This window comes from Monomorium pharaonis, chromosome 3 (genome assembly GCF_013373865.1).
Source record: "Monomorium pharaonis isolate MP-MQ-018 chromosome 3, ASM1337386v2, whole genome shotgun sequence".
NCBI classification, from domain to species: domain Eukaryota; kingdom Metazoa; phylum Arthropoda; class Insecta; order Hymenoptera; family Formicidae; genus Monomorium; species Monomorium pharaonis.
Genome location: NC_050469.1, coordinates 17763515 through 17788893, shown reverse-complemented (window position 1 = coordinate 17788893; position 25379 = coordinate 17763515). Strand labels below are relative to the sequence as shown.

Genomic DNA, 25379 nt, shown 5'->3' with positions numbered 1-25379 from the left:
ATAATAAAGTTGAGTTATACGGTTTAAATCTCTTTCTCTTTTATTTCCAAAAGTAGCCTATCTCGGTATTCTTACAATCAGTAAAAAGAGGAGCCAATTCTACCTGGCTTAAAAATTAAAAGAAATTTGATCATCTATGAAAAAACATTCTGTTTTCTGTGATATAGAGATATAGTTTCGTATAATATTTTGTTGTAACTATTCACTACGACTCATTGTGGATACAAGTTTCCTACGATTAACTTAAGACTTCCACTTTGTTAGATACCGATAGGTGTCTAGGGCAGAATCAATGGCACACTTATATAATTAAACGTAATTCAGTTTATTCAAGATGAACATAAACTGCTAGGTATACATAAACGCACGATAATAGAAATATAAGGGACGAACGTACAACAACGAGGCCCGCGCGCGCGTGACTGATAAAGAGAGTCAGCGGAACATAAAAAAGCAAAAGATAGAAAAGTGAGGAAAAGTAGAGAAAAAAATAACTAGCCCTCCACCTGGCGGAATTAGAGTGTATCAATTATAACTAAAAGAGTTAGGCGTTAACACACATAGATCCGCTACTCTAACATCCCCTCTATCGATGTGCTATGCATTCACATGTTTTTCTCTCTTAATCTAGCTGTAACATAGAAGTACATTTAAAGTGCTTATCTCGCAATAAAGATTTAGTTAGAATGTTAGCAATCATTATCTCTGTATTTAGATACCGAATTATTATCTCTTTATTTTTACAAGTTCTCTAGTGAAGTGAAAACTAATATCAATTTGCTTCGCTTGTGAAATACCGCATTTTTAGACAATTCAATTACGCTTTGATTATCACAATAGACGTTAATCGGGTTGGAAGCGTCTACAGTGGGAGCTGCGCACAGTTATAAACGGACACAGCAGACTGAGTGAAACGGACACAGTAACAAACGGACACAGACCAAACGGACACAGTAACAAACACAGTGTGAAACGGACACAGACCAAACAGACAGAATAACAAACGGACTTACCACATGGGTTGCGACTTTTCAGGGCACCCCTACCGACGGGGCGGATGCGGGAGGGGGGCGAGGCTCCCGTTGCACCGCCGTGTGTGTGTGCGCGCGCGCGCGCGCGCGAAGTATTCTTTGCACTATATGGGTTTGCGACTGTGTCCGTTTCGCACTGTGTCCGTTTGGTCTGTGTCCGTTTGTTACTGTGTTCGTTTCATTCAACCTCCTGTGTCCGTTTATTACTGTGCGCATCTGGGACTCTCTCATGGGATCTTTCACGAATTTTTCGAAATCCGTATGCGTTAAAAGTCTTTTTATGTATATTATTTCACGTCATATCTCTGCAAGCGCTGCATATTCTGCTTCCATCGTAGAAAGGACTATTGGAACCTGCTTTTTTTATTTCCAACTGACTGGACCGTTAGCTAACATTATGACGTTTCCTATACATGACGTTCTATCATCAATATCTTCTGCTCAATTCGAATCTGTATAACCTGCCTATAATCTGTATAAATCTGTATTCTGGTTCTTCACGTATTTGATGTTGTAATGTGATGTTCCTTTCACATATCGTAGTGTAGTACCCGCTTTGCTAAAGTTCAATACAGCTCTCCAGGATCGGTGTAGATCGGCTTAAGATGCTAGCAGCAAACGCTATATCTGGACGTGTTGCATTTGATAAATAAATGAGTCCGCCAACCAGTTCCCTATATGGTCGGTTTTGCATTTCTGTTCGTTTATCTTCTTGCTTCGGGCTCATCTGCTTTGTAATCTTCGTGCTTATTTCTATCGGCGTAGATACTACTTTTGCATCTTGCATATTAAATTTTGCCACTAATTTCTCAACATATTTTTTTGTGTAAGACAAATACTTCCAGTTAATCCTTGTCGTTCGACGCCTGTGCCAAGGATGTCGTGTATCGATCTAAGGTCTACCATTTTGAATGCTGATTTCAATTTAGATTTGGTGAACTCCAATTTCTCGATCTTCGATGCCAATATTAAGTCATCAATATAAATTAACATAATGACTCGATCTTCATCAAATACATACAAACATGGATCTGCTATCGTGCGTTTGCCTCCATTATTTATCACATATTTATCAAAGGTTTTATACCATTCATGACCTGACTGTTTTAGTCCATACAATGGTTCGATTAACTTACATACTTTGGATTCTTTATCCTTCTGTATGTATGCTTCGGGCTGCTCCATGTATACCTCATCTGACAGTTTGCTGTGGACATAAGCAGATACAATGTCCATTTAATGGTCATGCATTTCTTCGTACACGACTGGCGTAGCCAGAAGGGTCCTAATGGTTTCGTATCTTGAAACTGGTGCAAACCTTTCTTCGTAATCTATTCCTTTATGCCTTGTATGCCCTCGTACAACTAATCTAGCCCTAAATTTTTAAATTTCATCCTTTTGGTTAAACTTAGTTTTGAAGCCCCAGCGATTTGATAGAATCTTTTTATTCTTTGTTCTAGATAGTAAGATCCAAGTCTTATTTTTTATCAACGATTTATACTCACTGTCCATAGCAGCTAGTCATGCTTCACTGTAGTCACGTTCTAAGACGTCCGGAACAGACTCGGGATCTCGACTTTTCGTGTTGCGTGTCTGATATATTTTCTTTGGTCTGCCTGATTGACCCGGTTTTAACAATTTCGGACGTCCTCGTCCACGATGAACTTCACCTTCTTTGTTAGATGTATCTTGCAAATCAGTTTCGGTTGAATATTCTTCTAGATCTAAGTTCCTGTTCTTTCTCTGTATTCTTGATGTTCCTTATTTTAAGAATCTAGTTGCCCCAATGGAATGTCACTTGAATTTTTGGACGCGCTTGTTTTTGTACTATCTGAAGTAATTAACAGATCCCTCGATGAAGTATCAATTACTTCTTGTCTTGCAAAAACATATCTCGTGCTTTAATTACAGTTCTTGTCCCGGGTTTCCATAGCCTGTATGTCTTAGACTTTTTCGAATATCTGACTAAGATGTATTCATCACCTTTTGGTTGAAACTTTCTACGCCTTCGTGTCTTGTCTAATACAAACGTTTTGGATCCGATGACCTTAAGGAAACCGACGTAAGGTTTGTGTCCAGAGGCATGCTTTATAGGGCGTTTTCTTATTTAATGCTTCCGTTGCATATCTATTTCGAATGCAAATTGCCGCATTGACGGCTTCTGCTCATAGAGATTGAAGGAGGTTACCTTGTAGGTGTACACCTTGTAGGATGTACCATTATACATCTCGCTAGCTCAACAAGTGTGCGGTTCTTGCATTCTGTTATTCCGTTTTATTGCGGCGTGTATTCGACACTTAGCTGATGCAGAATTCCTTCATTCTTCAAAAGTCCTTAAAAATATTTGATAAATATTCTTTTCCATTGTCCGTTCTTAACTTCTTAATTTGTCGTCCTGTTTGTTTTTCTACCTTCAGTTTATAGTTCTTAAATGCTTCAAGAACATCTGATTGATTTCACAAAATTGCAGTTTTAGTGTAACGTGTGCAATCATCTGTGAAAGTTACAAAGTATTCAAAATCGCCTAAAGATTTTATATTTATCAGACCGCAAATATCCGAATAAACTAATCCTAATATTTCTGATTCGCGATGCTTAGAATTTTTTAATAGAAGAATATGTATTTTACACTTGTCACATATCACAATTAAGCTGTTTTAGATTTGTTGTAAAGTTCATGCTATCCACATTTTCTCGGCTTTCATCGTCTTGAGATTATCGATGTTTATGTGTCCATATCTTTTGTGCTATTTCATTAGGTTTTTTTCGCGTTTATTCTCCGCCAACATTGCTCGATTTACTTTCCCATCGACGACGTACAATTGATTCCGTTTTGTTGCTGTTAGGACTGTTGAACCAAAGATACTGACCGCTCTCGCTGTCTCTCTCTCTCTCTCTTTCTCTGCCTTCTACCCTTTCTCGAAGCTCTTCCATCTCACATTCTTATGCTTCTTGGCCACAAGCGCATGCTCTGTCTAGCATAAGCCATGCAAAAAATCCGCGAATTTTAAATATTTATAGTATACGTATTTTTACGAGCATTTCGTTTAGCGTGAAAAGTCGCAAACTCATGTAGTACAGAGAATGCTTTGTACACACACACACACACACACACACACACACACACACACACACACACACACACACACACACACACACACACACACACACACACACACACACACACACACACACACACACACACACACACACACACACACACAAGCGCGCTTGTGCAAGGGGGTCTTGCAATATTTTGCAAAGATGCAATATTTTGCAAAGTGCATTTAAAGTTGTTGAGAATGTGCGTGCACACCATTTGGAAATAATATCTTTTAGACTAGCAGTCATGATGCACAAATAGCTAGATGAGATGCGCCTAGTTGTTACTGACACCGAATGCGGCTTATTTCGTGTAGGAAGGCATTATTGACGCCTTCTGTACATTGTATTGGAAATCTGCAAACACATGTGAACTTTACTTTGTTTGCAATGTGTACATGGGTTATCGACTTGGACGGGATGGGTGCGGGAGGGGGGCCAAAGGCCCTGCTTGCACTCCCCCCCCCCGTGTGTGTGTGTGTGTGTGTGTGTGTGTGTGTGTGTGTGTAAAGCATTCTCTACACCACATAGGTTTGCGATTTTCCACGCTAAACGAAATGCTCGTAAAAATATGTATACTATACATATTTGAAATTTGCGCATTTTTTGCATGGCTTAGCTACTCTTCCGTTAAGTAATTAAACGCATGCGCATATGGTCACGGGACATACTTAACGTCGCTGCATTTTTCGTCGGTATGATAACCTCCCGTCGGTTTCATAATCTGTCAAGTAGTGGACTTTAAAAATTAACTAGTTTCACGGGGCAGAGCGACGCTTTTTTCTGCCAGATTCGTTCATTTCGTGCAAAAACACATCGAATTTGCATAGTTTTACCAATATTTGTACTGGCGTAGCTAAATTGAACAATTACCCTTCCATTAATGATTTCACAAGTACTTTAAACAATTATCAATGAAGAACAATTCGCGAAACAGAGAAAAACCTCGGAGAGGTTTCTCTCTGGTCTCCAACTGTCTCACGTTGCGTATAAACTTACAGCGAATCAGTATCATGCCTCTCGATGTTTCAAATAAAAGACACATCAGTCATTATTATATACATAACAATATAAATAACGATATAATAACTACTTCACAAAACTGTCATAGCAACATAACCTCACACTATATGCACATCACTTCGCGCAAATCCCTGGCAACCCACATAACTTATTATACATGATGCAAACGCCGTAATAACGATGCGAGTGGCTGCGTTCCGTTTTATTACACACATGATTATTAACGTTAAATATTATGCGTGAAACGGAACGTTACCCAAGAAGCATGCGAATGTGACCGCTGCTCATGCCATCTGCCATCATGCCACTGTATTTCACAAGCACCTCTTGTATCAAAAGTGTGAAAAGGATATTTTCTGATCTGAGAGGTCGATGACGATAACAACGTTTCTGACATGAAAATTTTGATATTTGGACTTTGCATCTCCTCTCATAGGGTACGTAGAAAAAAAAATAAAAATAGTTTTCTGATACAAATCGATTCCAAGCTTTCGATTGAGCCTAGTTAGAACTCGATCCGTTTAGTCGTTTCTGAGATCCGATAATCTCGGGTGCTCGCAAGTCGCGTAAAAATAGCACGGTCGGGCTCGCGTTACGCTTTCACTTGGCGCAAGCCACTACCGTGTCTCTTAATACGTAAGATCTACTAAAGAGCATTAATTTTTTATTTTTTAGAAATGAAAATAATTTTGAGAATATTCGTTAGTTACGTTCTATATCCCCCTACAGGTTTCATAATCGCAATATTTTTTCTATTTTCAGTAAATTGTTAATTATATATTTGTTATGTATATCCGAAGAACTTCTGCTTATAACATGATTAGCAGAACTCTATGGGTAACAAACTTATATCAACAAGAATTGTGTCACACAAATTTTTACTGACCCAGGGGAAAACGCGAGATCGGATAAACATCGAGCAGACGTCTATCAGACGCATCTAAGCTAGATCGATAGATGCATCTAGATAGACGTCGAAATAACCTTTTTTTGATGCGTATAATAGACGTCTAATAGACGTTCTGTGAAACCTTATTACAAACGTCTAATAGACGTTCTGCATAACTGTATTATAGATGTATAATAGATCTACCTCTACACGGAGAGAATTTTTTCTTAGAATTTACCTTCAAAATCAGTGATAGTCGTAGGACAACACGGACATCGAAGAATTTTTTACTATACTTTTAGTAAAATGTGATAAAATTTTACTAAAATTTAACCAAAACATTTTACATTGCAGAATAGTTTAATTAAATTTTACTAAAATTTTACTAAATTTCACTAAAGGCATAGAAAATTCTTCAAAGTCCATGTTGTTCCATGATTACCATAATTTTGAAGGTAAATTCTAAGAGAAAATTCTCAGCAAACATAGAACATTGCAAGTTTCCGACCGCAAAAAAAGGTTAGGGGACACAACAAGAGAACACAAATATTTTCACGAGCCTATATATCATACAGATATATTATATCTACAGGCTCGTGAAAATCGCACACCCGCAGAAAGGTTGGGCAGTCACAAGAGAACGCGCAGACGTCCTATTATGTCGTACGCTAGATCGAAATTCGATCAAGAATCAAGATCCCGGCCGCTCGAGCTAGCGGGAACATGTGTCCCGCTGGCTGATTTGTAATGCAAATATTATTATGTTCACGATTGAGCTTGATCACATACACAGATCTCGACGCACAACGATCGCGGAAAAAGACTAATCAGACACAATAAAAGAACGCAAGCAGCAAGCGATTTTCTATAATTTTTTAACTTAAATCATAAACAACTATAATAAAATTAATTATATTTACATAATCTAAGCATAAATTAAATTTAAATAAAAGAAAACTAGATGTCCTTTAAATTGACTAAAATATATTCTCTAATAAAATATTAATAATAATATTTTTACATTAATTATCATAATTTATTAGCTCTTTAAACTTCGAGAAAACTTAGCTATAAAATTATTATTTTAATAATCCCTGATACAAAAAGTACAATAATATAAATTTTCTTATTTAAATTAAAAAATAATCATCTACATTACATCAGTATAATTAAACTAATTAATTAATTTTATAAATTAATCCAACCATTAATTTTTATATAATTTTATTTACTCATAAATTATTTTATATTCAATCTTTACTAATTGATTAATCCTAAAGTCTACTTTACAATAAATATTAATAAATTTATAAAAATTTATTAATATTTATTGTAAAGTAAACACACACACTTTACGATTAATAAATTAGTAGTAGATAGGTTTGGGTGACCACACTTACTCAAGATTATCGTAGAAATTAAGCGATACTAGATTTGTGAATTGAAGTATTTGCACGGAAACAGTACGAATTTTTTCAATTTTTTTAACTGGATTTACTGTTCTGGAATTGAATAAATATTGTTTCTTAATATTGGTCCAATATTATTAAATCAATATTGGTGCAATCGCTTATTGATGCAATATTATTAGACCAATATTGGTCCAATATCATTAAACCAATATTGGCTAAATAAAATGAAGTGTCTACCTTACAATATTGGGAAAACAATTTACATCCGATATATTTCCAATAATTTGCCAATATTGCGCCAACATGCAGCAAATTTTTGGTATTTGTTTATTTATAGCAATTAAATAAATATAAATTTGTGGTCATATATATTTTTAAACGTACCTTAGAGTATCTCGAAGTATCAGAAAGCAAAAAACAGACTTTAAAAAGTTAAAAAATCGTTAATGTAATTAAAAATTAGAGCGGCTTTAGTAGGTCACTCAGTAACGCAAAGGATTAAGATCAATATTGAATGCATCAATTTTATTCAAATTGGTTGCAATTGAAAATATGTATTGACGTATGTAGGAAAAGTGTATTTTAACCTTTAACGGCCGAATTACTTCTGCCAATTCAAATTAGATCATTTTTTGGTATAAGGAGTTTTTGGGGTCGCTGATTACAAATCTGAAATCAAAATTGAAAAATTAAAAATGGCGGATCTAATATGGCCGACTCGAAATGTTAAAAATAAACAAACTGTCTTCAAACGCGATACAGAGGGGTTTTTGAGGTCGCCGATTATAAATCTGAGGTAAAAACTGAAAAACTTAAAATGGCGAATTTAATATGGCGAACATGAATTTCTAAAAGTGAGCTAATATATTAGTATACTCCAAACTCAATACTCAGGTCTTTAGAACCGCTGATAAAAAAGCACCCCGAATTGTGAGAGGCGAGGAGATTCACGATAACAAAAAGCACCGCGATTCGTAATATGCGAGAAGAAGGACGATAATAAAATGTATCCTGATTTATTATTGAAATTTTCTGTGTTTTTTTATTTCGGAGTCTACTTTTAGGCCTATCACCACTGCTAAGGATAGTTTTTGGCATTTTATTATAGTTAGGGGTGGTTTTTTTTAAGGAAATTTTTTGCACATATTTTTGACGCGTTACTCTAAAACATATGTATATATAAAATTGAAGTAAAAAAGTAAATTTGCCTATAATTAATGGTTATTTACCATTTTTCAGCAATTTTCGAGCTTTTTGACAGAGTGTGCAGCTGAAGGGGTGCGATTTGCATACTCGCCGAATTTTTCGTAAATAGATCCGTCCTTCCTCTTTAAAACGAGACTTGAACGATGTCGATAATTTCATTTTTGTAGAAGTTACGATTTTTTAAAGTAGGTGGGACGTATATGTTCCACTGGTTGTTAAAGTGTTAACTAAAAGTTTATTTAATATGAAAATTTCGAAAAAGCTTGATAGCGCCATGACATTTGCGCAATAACGTGTTTATATCAGTTTTTCTTAATGTACTTGATACAATGTCAACGCGTTCGTTTAATATAATCTATAATCTTTTTTTACATATTTATATGTCACGAAATAAAAAACTCACAAGGAAACCTCGCGAACTCGAAAATTCAGATTTTAATAAAACTTGGCATAAATGTAGAGGGAGTGAATACATGAATTTAGAAATTTTTAGTTGATGCTCAAGAACGATTTGAAGGGGTGAAACCACCCTTTAAAGTTGAGACGATTTTTGCGGTTTTTTGATATATCTCGTAAATTGAACAAAATATAAAAAAAGTTTCATACGAAAGTTTTACAGTATAAATACTTTATTTAACTATGCTATTTATTTAAAAAAATTTTTTTTATAAAAATTTACAAAAATTTTTTATAAAAAAAATTTTTTTTTTTTTAGAAAAATGAATAGCGTAGTTAAATAGAGGTATTTATGCTGTAAAACTTTTGTATGAAACATTTTTTTTTATTTTGTTTAATTTACGAGATATATCGAAAAACCGCAAAAATGTCTCAACTTTGAAGGGTGGTTTTACCCCTTCAAACCGTTTTTGGGCATCAACTAAAAATTTCTAAATTCATGTATTCACCCTCTCTACGTTTATGCTAAGTTTCATTAAAATCAAAATTTACGGGTTCGCGAGGTTCCCTTGTTAGTCCATTTTGAGCCATTTGTATCTAATAATAAATTGTACATTGATTGATAAAGAATGACTACTAAATATCTATTACTTATAAAAAGTCTGTCAGAGTAAATAAAAAAAAAGTTACTTATCATATTATTTAAATATACACTCACCGGCCACTTAATTTTTCGCAATTTTTTAAATATTTTTCAATAGCGACAACTTCAAAAATTATCGTATCGAAATGAACTGAAACTCAAATTAAAGCTTGAACTTTTCTCTTGAAAATCATATAAACCGTATTTGAGTTACGACAAACGTTTTACAAAATGATGAACGTTGAGGATGGTGTTTAAAAAATGAGAAAAAATTTCTTCTTTAAATTATTGCGTAGCTCAAAGAAGTCAATTTTCTGGTTAAAAAATGTATGAGCTTTTAAATTAATTCATTTCCTAACAAATCTATCTTTGGAACATTTTTCTACGATTTTTTTTAACCCTTTGCGGCACGGTGGTCGATATATCGACCACCTATCTTGAAGTCATTTCTTTAATTTTTCGAACACCAAATACTGTATTTTATTACTTTTTCTTGTAATTTTACTTTAGTAAGAGTCTTAGTAATATTTGGTAAGGTATAATTTTCCTTTATTATTAGTTAATTTTGTTATATAAATAAATAAAGTGAAAAAAAGTGTGTGTTTTTTACAAAAAATGTATGTCAGAAAGAAGGAAGAATCATGAAGCTGTGAAAATCAGTATACAGAGGTTTTTTGGGTCGCTGATTACGAATCCACTATCAGATTTCGATTTTTTTTCAAAATGGCGATCCAATATGACGATTTACGATTTTGAGTGTTTTTTATCGGTTTTTTATAAAAATTGGTATACGGGGATTTTTCAGAACGCTGATTACGAATCCACCATCAGATTTCGACGATTTTTTTTATGGCAAATCCAATATGGCGATTTTGAGTATTTTTTTATCGGTTTTTTATTGAAATATACAGGGATTTTTCAAAATGCTAATTACGAATATAAAAATTGATTTGCTGTGCTAACTGTAATAAAAAAAGTAAATTGTGGGAAAAAATAAAAAAGAAAAAAAATTGTAAAATACAAAAATACAAAAAAAAGAAAATGGAGACAATGACCGCCACGTCCACGTTCGTGTCTCTGAAGTAAACTAAGTGCGGTTTCTTTTATGAAAAAATTTTATGTTCTATGTATCATTGTCGAAAAAATGAAAAAATATATAATCTCAAAAAAACATTTTTTATCACTCATTATTTGAAATTTTCCATATTTAAATTTCAAAAATCTGATGACCTACTAATGACACATAATCAACCTAAAAAAGCTAGTTTTGTACATCTGTTCTTGTAAAAAAAAAGTAAGAAAGTCCGAAATTTTTCAACATTCCGACCCTAAAAAATTCAATATATCAATTTCCATAAAAAACCTATAAAAATACTCAAAATCGTAAATCGCCATATTAGATTCACCATTTTGAAGAAGAATCGTTGAAATCTGATGGTGAATTCGTAATCAGTATTTTGAAAAATCCCTGTATACCTATTTCCATAAAAAACCGATAAAAAATACTCAAAATCATGACTTGCCATATTGAATCCGCCATTTTGAAAAAGAATCGTTGAAATCTGATGGCAGATTCGTAATCAGCGACCCTAAAAACCTTTCTACACCAATTTTCATAAAAATCCGATTAATAGAAAAATGTGTGCCGCAAAGGGTTAACGGAGCTACATTGTTTTGAAGAAAATGTTACAAAAATGACAACTTTTTCATAATGTGGCTTGCTATAAGTCCGGATATAAATTTACAGCATTTATGGGATATTTTAAAACGAAGAGTTAGAAAACATAATGCTCAAACATTAGTAGCACTCCGCAACGCCTTGCAAAAAGAATGGAACAACTTAAGACAAGAAGAAATAAGAAATTTAATTAACAGTATTCCTCAACAAATATAAAAATTGTTAGATGTAAGGAGGCAATACACATTATTAAACACACACATATACACACACACACACATACATGCGTGCGCGAGATCAGATTCCTGCTACGTCCACGTCGTTGATCCTGGATAAAGAGCAGGATGTATACATGCACACACTCACGATATTTAAATCTGATCGCTTACTTAAAAATAACAAATTTTTTAATTTTGAAGTTTTGTTTCAATTTTCTTTTTAAAAAAATTTTTTTGTGATAATTTGTTTATCAATTGCTGATTTTAAATAAAAAGTCGTTCTTGTAGCATTTTCTTCAAAACGATGTAACTCTGTAAAAAAATCGTAGAAAAATGTTCCATAGATAGATTTGTTAGAAAATGAATAAGCTTAAAAATTTATACATTTTTAAACCAGGAGATTGACTTCCTTGAGCTACGCAACGATTAAAAAAAAATTTTTTTTCTCTATTTTTTAAGTACTATCTTCAATGTCTGCCATTTTGTAAAACGTTTGTCGTAACTCAGTTACGGTTTTCAAGAGGAATATTTAACCTTTAATTTGAGCTTTGGTTCATCTCGACACAATAATTTTTGGCGGAGTTGTCCTTATTGAAATATACTAAAAAATTTGAGAAAAATTAGGTGGTACGTTTTTTGCCAGTGAGTGTATTTTGTATTTTGTCGAAATATTTGCATTTAAGATGCTATGCATTTTGTATGATATTAAAAAATTGTAATTTTTTCCTCTGCCTTTTTATATAAACTACAGGATAAAATTAAAGGAAGAAAAGTTTGAAGTAGCGCCATGTTCGTAAAAGTTGAGCAAAAAATCTGAATTTTTTTATATGATATAGCCCAAAGTGTTGACTTGACCCCTGCAAAATCTCCCCGCTGTGGGTCCAGTAGTTTCAGAATTATGCCCCTCAAAGCAACTTCCGGTCAAAAACAAAAGTTGCAAGGTTGTAATTTGGAAAGTACAGGACAATTTGATGCGAAAAACGAACCAGAAAAATTCGGAAATGGGCTAAGCCGGTTCTGTAGGTGTCGCTTAGAGTGTTCCTGATGCGCCGTAATACCCCCATCTTTTTTCAACCCTGATTCACAACCCCTTAGGACTGACAATGGTGACCGCGTTTTGCATTGCGTCCGTCCAACCGAGGACAACTCTCTAGCACAGCTCGGTTTTAAAACCGTTAAATATCGAAGATCTCACCCTTCTTTGACTATTACCACCTTGCAAGGGTGTGTTGGACAACCACCCCTAACACTAATCAACACTCGCAGGTGCGTCCATGCGTCCGGAAAATTCAAAAATGGGCCGAATGGCACCCGTAGATGGCCCCGCACTCCTCCCTAACCACGCACGAAATTCACCCCTTTTAATATCTATCTGCTACTTCTTCAGTCGGACAGCGAGTCGCGGTTGCGTTAGGCTACAAGTGATTGCTTCAGGGCACGACTTGCATTCGAAATAAAAAAAATCTTTGTTCTCTCCAGCCATTTTCTTTTCATCCTCTCTCTTTGTGTTAGGTTTTTTCTTTTCCTAGATTTTCCCTATATGCATCTTTCTTTGTTTTCATGCTTTTCCAGCTGACTCTTCGTCTGTGTTCCGTTTGTTCCTGATTGCTCTTTTTGTTTCCCTTCAAAAACGCATTACTTTTCCATGTAATCTCTTACATTCCCTCCATATTTTTTGTTTTTTATGTTGCTTGTGAGACAGCAAAACATTGTCAAAGAAAAACAAAGAAATTGTGAACATAAATTTATTGTTTTAATACAGTGCTCGGAGATAGTTCTCCAACTATATCCGAGCACTGTATTAAAACAATAAATTTGTGTTCACAATTTCTTTGTTTTTCTTTGACAATGTTTTGCTGTCCCGCAAGCAACATAAAAAACAAAAAATATGGAGGGAATGTGAGAGATTACATGGAAGAGTAATGCATTTTTGAAGGGAAACAAAAAGAATCAAGAACAAACGGAACACAGACGAGTCAGCTGAAAAAGGCATGAAAGCAAAGAAAGATGCATATAGGAAAAATCTAGGAAGAGAAAAAACCTAACACAAAAAGAGAGGATGAAAAAAAAATGGCTGGAGAGAACAAGGATTTTTTTTAATTTCGAATGCAAGTCGTACCCTGAAGCGATCACCTGTAGCCTAGCGCAACCGCGACTCGCTGTCCGACTGAAGGAGTAGCAGGTAGAAATTAAAAGGGGTGAATTTCGTGCATAGTTAGGGAGAAGTGCGAGGCCATCTACGGGTGCCATTCGGCCCATTTTCGAATTTTCCGGACGCATAGACGCACTTGCGGGTGTTGATTAGTGTTAGGGGTGGTTGTCCAACACACCCTCGCGGGGTGGTAATGGTCATAGAAGGGTGAGACCTTCGATATGTAATAATTTTACAACCGAGCCGTGCTAGAGAGTTGTCCTCGGTTGGACGGACGCGACGCAAAACGCTGTCACCATTGTCAGTTCTAAGGGGTTGCGAATCAGGGTTAAAAAAAGATGGGGGTATTACGGCGCATCAGAGACACTCTGAGCGATACCTATAGAACCGGCTTAGCCCATTTCCGAATTTTTCTGGTTCGTTTTTCGCATCAAATTGTCCTGTACTTTTCAAATTACAACCTTGCAACTTTTGTTTTTGACCAGAAGTTGCTTCGAGGGGCATAATTCTGAAACTACTGGACCCACAGCGGGGAGATTTTGCAGGGGTCAAGTCAACACTTTGGGCTATATCATATAAAAAATTCAGATTTTTTGCTCAACTTTTACAAACATGGTGCTACTTTAAACTTTTGTTCCTTTAATTTTGTCCTGTAGTTTATTATACTTTTAAATATTTCTTTATAATGTAAATTTTGCTATATCTTATTTAATATACATATATTTCTGTTTCAGGAACGTATTTTATCCTATATGACTTTATTGACTTCTTTGAGAAAGATCAAGCCAGTTTTTTGGAGCGAGACAAGTTTCTCAACATCATCAATACTATCTTCAAGAATATGTCGCAAATTGAGCGCGAAGCCATTATTTTCCAAGTAAGTCTCGTTATAGGTATACACAAACATATATATATATATACGTACATACATATATATATATATATATAAATTATATATTATTATTCAATTAATCCCTCGATTTTTATGTTTAACGTAACAACTTTAAACTTACAGTTGTTCCTTATAACCTTATAGATCATATACCAATAAAAGAAACAGAAAATATAAAAATAAAATATTTTTGCACCGTTTCTGAAACCTTACTGCAACATTACTATTGGAAGTTAACAAATCCATGGCAATGTGACGTTTCTGCAACATTGCAATGCAATCTGCAAGACCGCAATGTTGCTACAATGCTGTTGAAATGTTTTGTGCTGTGTGGGAATTAAGTAAGACTTTAAGTATATAATTAGTATCAATTCAATGTGTTTTTGATATAATGTACTCATTGTTCACAAATGTTCCAGTCCAGGAACATCCTCTTTGAACATTATCAGGAAATCCGACAGAATTTCCACGAACCTCCTTCCATTAATAGAACACTGTTCGACGTCAACTTACTTTCAGTTCCAAGGAGAATTCTTTGAACAAACTTCTGGAGCAGCAGTGGGTTCTCCCGTCTCACCCATTATCGCAAATATTTGTATGGAACATTTTGAAAATCAAATTCTAAAAAATGCACTTTTCAAACCATTTATATGGTTCCGATATGTTGATGATACTTTTGTAATTTGGAGCCATGGTAGAGATACCCTTCCTCAATTTCTTGCCTTTCTCAACTCTCAGCATCCTAACATTCAGTTTACAATAGAAGTAGAACAAAACAACCAAATCCCTTTTCTAGATGTGTTGGTTAGAAGGAACGGAGATGGTACTTTAATCCATCAGGTCTATCAAAAACCAACACACACAGATCGATATCTTCACGCCATCTCTCACCATCATCCTTCGCAAAAGAATTCAGTTATTAGTTCACTGATATATAGAACCCTTAAAATTTCTGAACCAACTTTTTTAAATGAGGAATTAGAACATTTTAATCAAGTTCTAACAAAAAATGGATATAGTAGTGGAAACATCAGTCAAACAGTCCGAAGATTGAATAACAAAATTTCCAGTCTCAACAACATCGGGACGTCGAATGAAGAAAAAAAAAGGAAAGAGAACAAGATGGCTTTCCTTCCGTATCTTCAAGGTATAATAGAACGCATCAGCAAAATTTTGCGTAGACACAATATAAAAGTGATCTTCAAACCACAAAGGAAGATTTTCCAGTTACTTCCTAATCCAAAGGATCAGAAACCACGCTTAGAATCACTAAGTGTATACAAAATTCCCTGCTCTTGCGGAAAAATGTGGGAGAAACCGGGAGGAAGATTAGTACACGAATCAAAGAACATCAACGGTGTACCAAATACGGCCACTTTTCTCAATCAGCCACTGGATGGAGATCGGACACTCCGTGCAATACGAGAAAGCTACAATGCTAGCTCCTTCTCAAGGTTACTTTGCCAGAAAACATCATGAAACTCTAGAAATTCTGAAACACCCCGATAACCTTAACCGTGATAAAGGTTATCAGACAAGCCCAATTTGGCACACTGTTCTCCCGGTTTTTTAATTGATCAATTAAAAACATTTCCGAACAGCACATATTAATTGGCAAATAATAAGTCAATATTCTATTATGATTGGCCAACAGTTGACTAATAGTAGGCCCATGAACTGTGCTATTATTGGACGAACAACTCTGCCCCTCCCCTCACCCCCATCCCTACACCAGGACAAGCGGTATATAAGAACCGTTACAATCCAATAGAGCTCAGTATCGGAGCTCCTAGTCCTGATGATGCAAACTGCAACGTTTGCGAAACGTTGGCGCAATGCTGTATCAGAACGCGGCATGAATCCAGAAGCCCCTTCTATTAGAAGCAACGTCAAAGGCCGTGAAAACTTTGTCTATTTTCGACCTCTTCAAAAAAGCGATTTCTTCAGGTAGATACCTTACTTTTTATTTTCACTATCTTTTGTTCTACAAAAAAGGAGTGGACATAGGGATGATTGGCATCACACAGCTCTTATCTTATCCCAAATTTCACCAAAAAAATATAACAACAATAGAAACTTTATTGAAAAATCGATATCTATTGAAATATATTATTAATATCATTAACAATAAAATTAAATTCCATAAACACAATCTAAATCAAGATAATGGCAAAACAAATTTTGAAAAAATACATTATTTCACAATACCATACGTTAAAAATATTTCTGAAAAAGTCCTTTCTATCAAATCTATTAAAGAATGTAAATTAGCATATATTCTTAACAACAAGTTAAACAAATATATTAAAACAAGCCAAGACTCTTTAAATTCATTTGAAAATTGTGATGTAGTCTACAAAATTTCTTTCAATGATTGTGACGTGTCTTATGTGGGACAAACAAAACTTAAATTAATCTAGGGTAAAAGAACACAAAAATAAAATTAATAGAATTTGTAAATCTCTTATCTTAGGGCATAGATCTGAATTTCAACATAATTTCAAGGGGGACTCAGTAAAAATTTTAAAGAAGGAACCCAATTGGGTTCCTTCTTTAAAATTTTTACTGAGTCCCCCTTGAAACTGGGGAACACCAAAAGAGTTATATCGGAAATGCTTCATATAAAAAAACAAAAGAATGATCTTAATCAGGAATTAAAATAATAAGAAATATCTAGATAATATTTATCTTTCCATGCTTGACTCCTTCCCAAATACATAAACAGTTTGTCCTCAGTCTATACCAGACCTTGATAACATATACTTCGATGTTCAAAGTGACAGTGATTGAGAATGTCGTATTTGACTTCTTTTTTAGTGATATTTGCATGTCCACACAATCAGTTAGTTTAATTTTATTTATATTCATGATATCAAATGACTTTATTTTCATTTTTATGATATTAAACCTTTTACGTTTAATTTAATTTTATTTTTTATCTAATTTACATATTTATTTTATCTTAATAACAATAATAATAATTGGTATCGGGGGCGGTCCTCCTACGAAGCCCACTTTAGCACTCAGACCGAGTCCATTGTGCCACCCCGTTATCAGCTGCCCTAGCGGGGCCCCGCTTCTTTCTAGAAGCGGAGCAGATCCCCCACAGGCAGCTGTCTCACCTGGTCTGGTTCCAGAAAACCTGAGTCTAGCAAAACCTGTTCTTAATTCGACCAATGCTGGGTAGTTTCTAAGAATGTGGAGGTTGGTTTCCTCCTCTTCACCACACAACCTGCAGTCGGGCGTATCGCTACGACCTAATTTATGCAGGTGATAATTAAGGTTGCCATGGCCCGTAAGCAGTTGCGTCGCAAGCTTGGCGTCCCTCCTTCCTAGAGATCTTATGCTCCTGGCCAGGTTCCTGCTGGGGCACTCCTCCAGCAAGTCCCCAGCTTGTCTGCATTTGCTCTCTGTTTCTTTTCTCCAGTATTCAAGATGTTAGTCCCGGAGCCAGCTCCTGATCCTCTCCTTGCCCAGACAGAAAGAAATTCCAACAGTCGGCTCAGGTCCTAACAGCCTTGTTTCGGCCGCCTCCTTAGCAAGCAGGTCCGCCATTTCGTTGCCCTTGATCCTCGCGTGCCCGAGGACCCGTACTAGGTCAACATCGTTATTTTTTGCCAACTCATCCAGTACGCACTTGCAATCCCAAACTAGCCGCAAGTTAATCATTGGACCCTCAAACACCTTAAGCGCCGCCTGACTGTCCGAGCAGATCCTGATGTGCCTTCCCACCCTATCAGACTCTAATAGGTTCTGGGCACATCTCATAATGGCTAACACCTCTGCCTGGAAAACCGTAGCATATTCGCTAAGCGGACAATTCTTGCCCGGTCGCGCTGGCAGTAAAAACCAGCTCCAGAGCCCGTACTTGTTCTGGAGCCGTCCGTGAACCAGACGTCCCCGTCTCGAAAAACCGGTCCCTTAGAGCCGTTCCACTACCAGCGCCCGGGGAAGCTTATCCTGTACCTCTTTTCGAAGGTACGAATCACTGATCTCCTATCCTGTCCCATTGCAAAAATGGTGCCCGATAGGATTCCTTCAGGAAATCTCGTGTGGAAGACTCCTGCTTTCCACCTTGATTTCACCTCAAGCGGTAGGCTGCCGCAGCCGCCACTAGAACGCCAAGCAGCACCCCTACTGCCGCCACCGGCGTAGTCCGCATGGCTCCCAGAGTCCCTCTTAAGACTAGAGCTCTGACGTGCTCCAGTGTTGACTTAGAGGTCTTTCTCAGCACCTAGGCCACCATATGACAAACGCGTATAGCAGTCTAGGTTTGAGTATCGCTGTGTAAATCCAGTGGATCATTTTCGGTTTGAGATCCCAAGTCTGCCCGAATGTCCTTCTGCATATCCAGAAGTAAGAGCATACACTCTTATAGCGTTTCTCGAGATGTTCTTTCCATGTCAGCTTCTTATCTAGGATTACTCCCAGATATTAAGTCGACCTAGTTGAAACTAATCTTGTTCCCCCAAGAACCAGCCCTTTTACCGGGCCTACCTTGTACCTGCGAGTGAAGATTACGAGCTCGGTCTTCAGTGGATTCACCAACAAACCGGTCTCGCCGCACCACTCCTCAATCACTTCCAAGGCCCTTTGCGTGAGTTTCAGGAGAGTCTCCAAAAAGGGGCCTCGTATCAGGATAGCCAAGTCATCTGCATATCCCAATGTAAAGAAGTTCCTTTCGTTTAGCGTTCTGAGCTGTCTGTTTGCCACTAGACATCACAAGAGTGGAGAGAGAACTCCCCCCTGCGGGCAGCCTCTCTCCACCCATCCATTAAACTTCACTGTTCCCAATGAGGCCGTTACCTGCCGCCCGAGTATGCCTTTGATCCAATCTACGATCCTTTCCGCACCTCGTGCGGTGGTGTGTGAGGAAGCTACTCGCAGTGGCGTGCTGTTGTGTTATTAAAAGCCTCTTCTATGTCTAAAAAAGTGCCAACTACGTAGTTCTTTCTCTCCTCGATAAACGATACAACGGAGTGAAGCGCCGTTTCTGTAGAATATCCCGTACGATACGCGTGCTGATTCACATGCAGCGGTTGTTGCAGTAAAACCACGTATGTAGACATCCACCAGCCTTTCCAACGTCTTGAGAAGAAAAGACGTCGGGCTGATTAGACGAAAATCCTTGGCGAAGCTGTAGCCCGTTCTTCCCGCTTTGGGGATGAGCACCACTCTCGCCTGCCTCCAAGCCCTAGGTGTATAGCCAAGCAAGCCCTCAGCGTCCGCGTGAGCGGCCCTATGATCTGCTCCAGTAGGGTGTCCCTTATTTTTCAACTTGATTACTTTTAATGCATAGGGCCTAATTTTTTTCGTATTGCTATAAAACACCCGCACAGCAAATTTCAGTTCATTTGGAACACAATAACCCGTGCCGACTTGTATCGGAACATGTTCATACAAGTTACGCTAGACTCGCTAGAGCGGGCGGCACGCACTCACTTTGTCGTCACTCAAATGCAATTAGTCGCGATATCAACACGGTTTATTTAATTTGAATAAAATGTCGGTTAAATTACGAACTAAAGAAACTATATTCTTAGTCGGGGAGGCAAACCACCAAAAAACAGGTGCAAAATTACTGTCAAATCGACAAGTTCTTGCGGTGTTGTTTTTCAACATTCGTGAAAACTTAAGAATAATAAAACATTTTGAACTACCATCATATCTAGAAGAGGTGAATTTCTCTTATTTTGAAAAACTTTGGGGCCTCGTCGGCACGGGTTAAAATCATCGTACAGAGATAAAATTTCGTATCTGAATAGGCCATGGTAGTTATAAAAAAGATAAGGAATATGCGTTTTTAAAATCGAAAAAAAAATCTTTTTGGTCATATAAGGGACTTTGAAAGTGACCCGGTCCATCCCAAGGTGGGGCCTAAAGTCCAGCGCCTTAAGTCTATTGACGCTGGACTGGGAAATACCGAGAATAAGGTTCCTACCCTCCCAGGTAGCCCCCACATTCTCGGCATATACGCGCCAACCCGAAGTGACGATCTCCGGATTCTGCCGCTCCAACAACCCCAGGACCGCAGCCGCGCCCATGGGAGATCCCGGGATCCACACCGCAGCCCTGTACTGTTTTTGCAGCACCTCCAGTCCCATCATCCTGAGCCTGGCGCCCTCCAACGGTACGATGCCGCCGATCCAATTTTCCAGCCATTTCAGCGACTCCGTATCCGCATCTCACCACCGCAGCCCCCGCCGTCAGAGTGGTGCTGTCGAATCTGGGCAAGATATCCTCTCGGATCCCCTGAATCTCCTTAAAGACCGCATCCTTCAGCTGCAATAACTGCTCAGCAGTCATCACCACATCGGGGTACCTCTCCGCGACAATCACCCTCGTCAGGGGGTTTGCAGCGTCAGCGTAAGCATGGGTCTCCTGGACCCTCTGCTTCTTTTTCGCACCTTCCGCCAATTGGGGTTTTTCTAGCGTTTATTGCCGGAGTTCCCCTGAGCCCCCCCGACCGGCGTCCGGGGGATAGTCGAGGACGAAGAAGAAGATGTCCCCGGAACGACCGGTGAAGGTCCAGCCCGAGCCTCCCTTTTCCGCTCCCGAGCTCTTCTCCTTTTTGCGGTTCCGGAGAGTTTCTTCTTGCGAAGATCCTTCGCTGGTTCTTCCGTTGCAGTTTCAGTGCCTCCCGTGCTCCCAGGGGCCCGTTCGGCTCCAGATCCCGCTTCTTCTACCCTTTCGGAGTTCTCGGACGAAGCGTCCATCAGGGTGTCTTTCATGAGTTAAAAAAATTTTAAGTTTACAGTCTCCATCCAGTTCCCACGAGCAGCTAAGGAAATGTACGGCCCACCCACGCAGAGCCCCGCATGCGTGAGTAAGACTACTCTGGAGTTTCGCCTGGTTTCCCAGAGGCATCGTTCAAGACACTGCTCCCCCAGTGCCACGCAGCCCTTGCCACGATAGCTTCCAGCTTGGCTTGGGTTGAGTTGGTCCGCAGTATCAGCTTTCCCCATCCCTGGGCAGGATTTTACGCCCGCCGGACAGGTTATAACCGTTACTACCCGGACGGTCCGTTCCGGCACGCGGGAGTTTAGGCCCGGACCGGGGTTTCCCACCCGGGCGTCCTTCACCCGGAGACGCGCCCGATAGACACTCAACCCTCGGGTTATTTTATGCAAAAATTTAGTTCATTTTTGGTTATTTATTGATTTAATAATTTTTATTTTAATATAAATTTTATTAATTTATATAATAAAAGTTTTACGTCTGATTGTTTTACGATTCTTTCTCTTTCATTTGTTTCGTCTCTTTTTTTTTCTTTTTTCATCTATTGACACAATTTTAATTTTATATTTATATATCCATTTCAATTAGTTAAATCACTACTTACCGTCAATATAGTAAATCGTAAACGTGATATGTGACGGACTAGAGGACTTTATTCTTCCAATTTTAAAGGATGAGTACCATAGTCAAATCACAATGAGATATTACCTATTTTTATTAATTAATTTAATTATGAGTTTCTGACCTTAATGTGATTCCTTTGTCTGGGTTTAGTTTTCTAAAAAATAAAGAAAACTTGGAATCTTTTAACAACTATACTGTAATCTACAACATCATGTCCACTAGGAAATTATCTCTAACGACTATGTAACATACTCAACTTATTTAGATCATACACTGAAGATGGCCAAAAACAATGCGCCGAAACGTTTGTAATTAACATTTATAGATAATTGTATACTTTAAGCAACCAACATCTAGCTTTGGCTCTCGTTACACTTTTTTGTTTTTTATATTATTTTTAATTTCTTAATTAATTTCAACAAATTTTTTTTTTTATTAATTCAAGATGATTGATTTGAATACAATTGAAGATGGTTTAATTGATGAATATATTGTAGTTTATTCCGGATTTTCCTTGGGGTTGCCGGGATGTTTTCAAGGGAATCACCAAACTTTTCACATCTTCCGTTTCTTTCATCCATACTCATGAAATAAATACACATATATATAAATACATATATATATATATATATATCTTGTACGTCATCTTACGATTGGGTGATCTCCTTTTGGACATGTAACGATTGGACACCGCATTATTTGAGGGAGTGTTCCAGATGCGCATGTAATAAATGGATACAGCATGAGTGAAACGGACACAAGCAAAACGGACACAGTAACAAATGGACACAGTGCGAAACGGACACAGACCAAATGCGCGCAGACCAAATGCGCATAGATCAAACGGACACAGTAACAAATGCGCAAAGTGCGAAATGGATACAGTAACAAATGCGCACGGACCAAATGCACACGGATCAAATGCACACGAACCAAATGCGCACGGACCAAACGGACACAGTAACAAATGCGCACAAACTTACCACATAGGTTGCAACTTCTCAGGGCACCCCTAGCGACGGGGTGGATGCGGGAGGGGGGGCGAAGCCCCCGTTGCACTCCCCTGTGTGTGTTTGTGTGTGAAAACATTCTCTGCACCACATGGGTTTGCGAATGTGTCCGTTTCGCACTGTGCGCATTTGGTCTGTGCGCATTTGGTCCGTGTGCATTTGTTACAATGTCCGTTTGGCTGTGCGCATGTGGTCCGCGCGCATTTGGTCTGTGTGCATTTGGTCCGTGCGCATTTGGTCCGTGCGCATTTGTTACTGTGTCCGTTTCGCACCGTACGCCTTTGTTACTGTGTCTGTTTAGTCTGTGTCCGTTTTTTCTGTGCGCATTTGATCTGTGTCCGTTTCGCACTGTGTCCATTTGTTATTGTGTCCGTTCCGCATTGTGTCCGTTCGTTACTGTGTCCGTTTGGTCTGTGCGCATTTGGTCTGTGCGCATTTGGTCTGTGCGCATTTGGTCTGTGTCCGTTTCGTACTGTGTCCGTTTGGTCTGTGTTCGTTTATTACTGTGTCCGTTTCTCTCAGCCTGCTGTGTCCGTTTATTACGGTGCGCATCTGGGACTCACTCTTATTAGACACCGCATTATTGGACACCGCTCGATTAGACACCGTACGATTGAACACCGCATTATTGGATACCGCTCAATCTTCTAGTGAGAAACATTAATATATGACAGGTTATCTAACCTTAAAAATATCTGGCAGAAAAAAGCGTCGCTCTGCCAGAAAAAAAAAGTAAATTTTAAACGTCTATATACGTATTTTTACGAGCATCTCGTTTTGCGTCGGAAAGTCGCAAACCCATGTGGTGCAGAGAATGCTTTGCGCGCGCGCGCGCGCGCACACACACACACACACACACACATACACGGAGTTGCAAAGGAGGCCTTCGATCCTCCTCCAGCATCCACCCCGTTCAAGTCGCTAATCAATGTAAATTGTATTGCAAACACATGTGAATGTGTGTATGTGCTTGTGTGTGTGCCTGTGTGTCCCCAATCGTACAGTGTTCAATAGTGTGGTGTCCAATAATGCAGTGTCCAAACATGCGGTGTCCAATCGTGCTGTGTTTAACAATTACGTGCCCAAATGGGATACTCCCCTCGCGATCTGGCCATCGGGCAACCTTACAGACGGTTACCCTCCCTACTCTTTATGCTCACTTACGATCGCTTTTCATTCTCATACTCCTTTGTCTTCGCCCTTTTCTCCATCTCCCCCTGTCCTCTCCAGCTCTATCACTCCCTTCCCCCTTATTCTATTTATTCTAATTTTTCCTTATTTCCTCTTCCCTCTCCACTCCTCTTATTTCATTACATTTTCCTCTTCCTTACTCTCCCTCCTTCTCCCTCTATCTGTTTCCCTCCCTGTCTCGTCTTCACTTCCTATCTTCTACCCATAATCCTTTATTCGTTACCTCCATCTTTTTCCCCTTCGCTCTCTCCCTTTTTGCCGTCTCTACTATCCTCCACCTCATCCTCTTCTCCATTGAAAAGTCCTCATCTATCCCCACTCCCCAATATCTTCCAATTTCTCCTCCCTTTTCCAATATTTCCTCTTTATTCTCCACCCTTTTTATCTCTGTTATCAATACCCACCTTCTTATGTTCCCTCTCTTTTCCTCTATCCTATCTAATCTCACTATAACATACTCTATATATTATCGCGTGCATATATTTATATTAGATATTATCGTGTTTTAATAAAAAAAATAACAAAATAGAAATATATTGCAACTTGCAAATACTGAATATTTTTTTTTATAAAATATGTATATTCCTATATTTTTATATAATTGCTCTTCATATAATGCATTCTATATATCTTTTTCGCTTTTCCGAGTTGTTTCCCTCCACTCTTCTCCAAATGACATTCCTCTCTCTCTTCTTTCTTCTTCCTCCTCTCCCTCTCTTTCTTTTCTTATACTCTTCTCTCTCTTCAATTTTCTTCCTTATCTTCTCCATTCCCCTCCTTTGACTGTCCTTTTTTATCTGCTTTTTATGCCCCTTGTCCTTCTCTCTGCTCTCTCCTCGACTTCTTTCCTCTAACCATTTCGGCTCTTTTGTACTCCTCTCCACTATTTCATCTGCTTCAACCTCTCCTCCTTGTCTTTTTTCTTTAATTCCTCCTTACTCTCCTCACCACTCTCCTCTTCCTCCGTCACCTCCTTGCGCCCTTCCTGCCCTCTTTCGTCTTCCATTAATTTTTTCTCCCCTCTTCTGTCTTCTTTCCTCCCTTCCACTCTTCTCCCCCTCTTCTTCTACACTTTTCTTGTGCTCTTATTCAGTTCCTCCTCTCTTGCGTCCGAATCTCTCTTTATCTTTTTTCTATTTCCTCTTGCCCCCACTGCATTCTCTTCTTTCATTCT

The 25379-nt window shown here is 38.0% G+C and overlaps 1 protein-coding gene across 10 annotated transcripts in view; it reads left to right on the top strand.

The window, feature by feature from the left end:
* LOC105831072 (acetylcholinesterase) overlaps nt 1-25379 on the top strand; it is a 474599-nt gene that overhangs the window by 249273 nt on the left and 199947 nt on the right. For all 10 annotated transcript variants that reach the window (XM_036283861.1, XM_036283858.1, XM_036283859.1 and 7 more), the window contains one exon: nt 14485-14627. In XM_036283861.1, coding sequence (XP_036139754.1) covers nt 14485-14627 — 143 coding nt within the window. The remainder of the gene's footprint in view (nt 1-14484; nt 14628-25379) is intronic.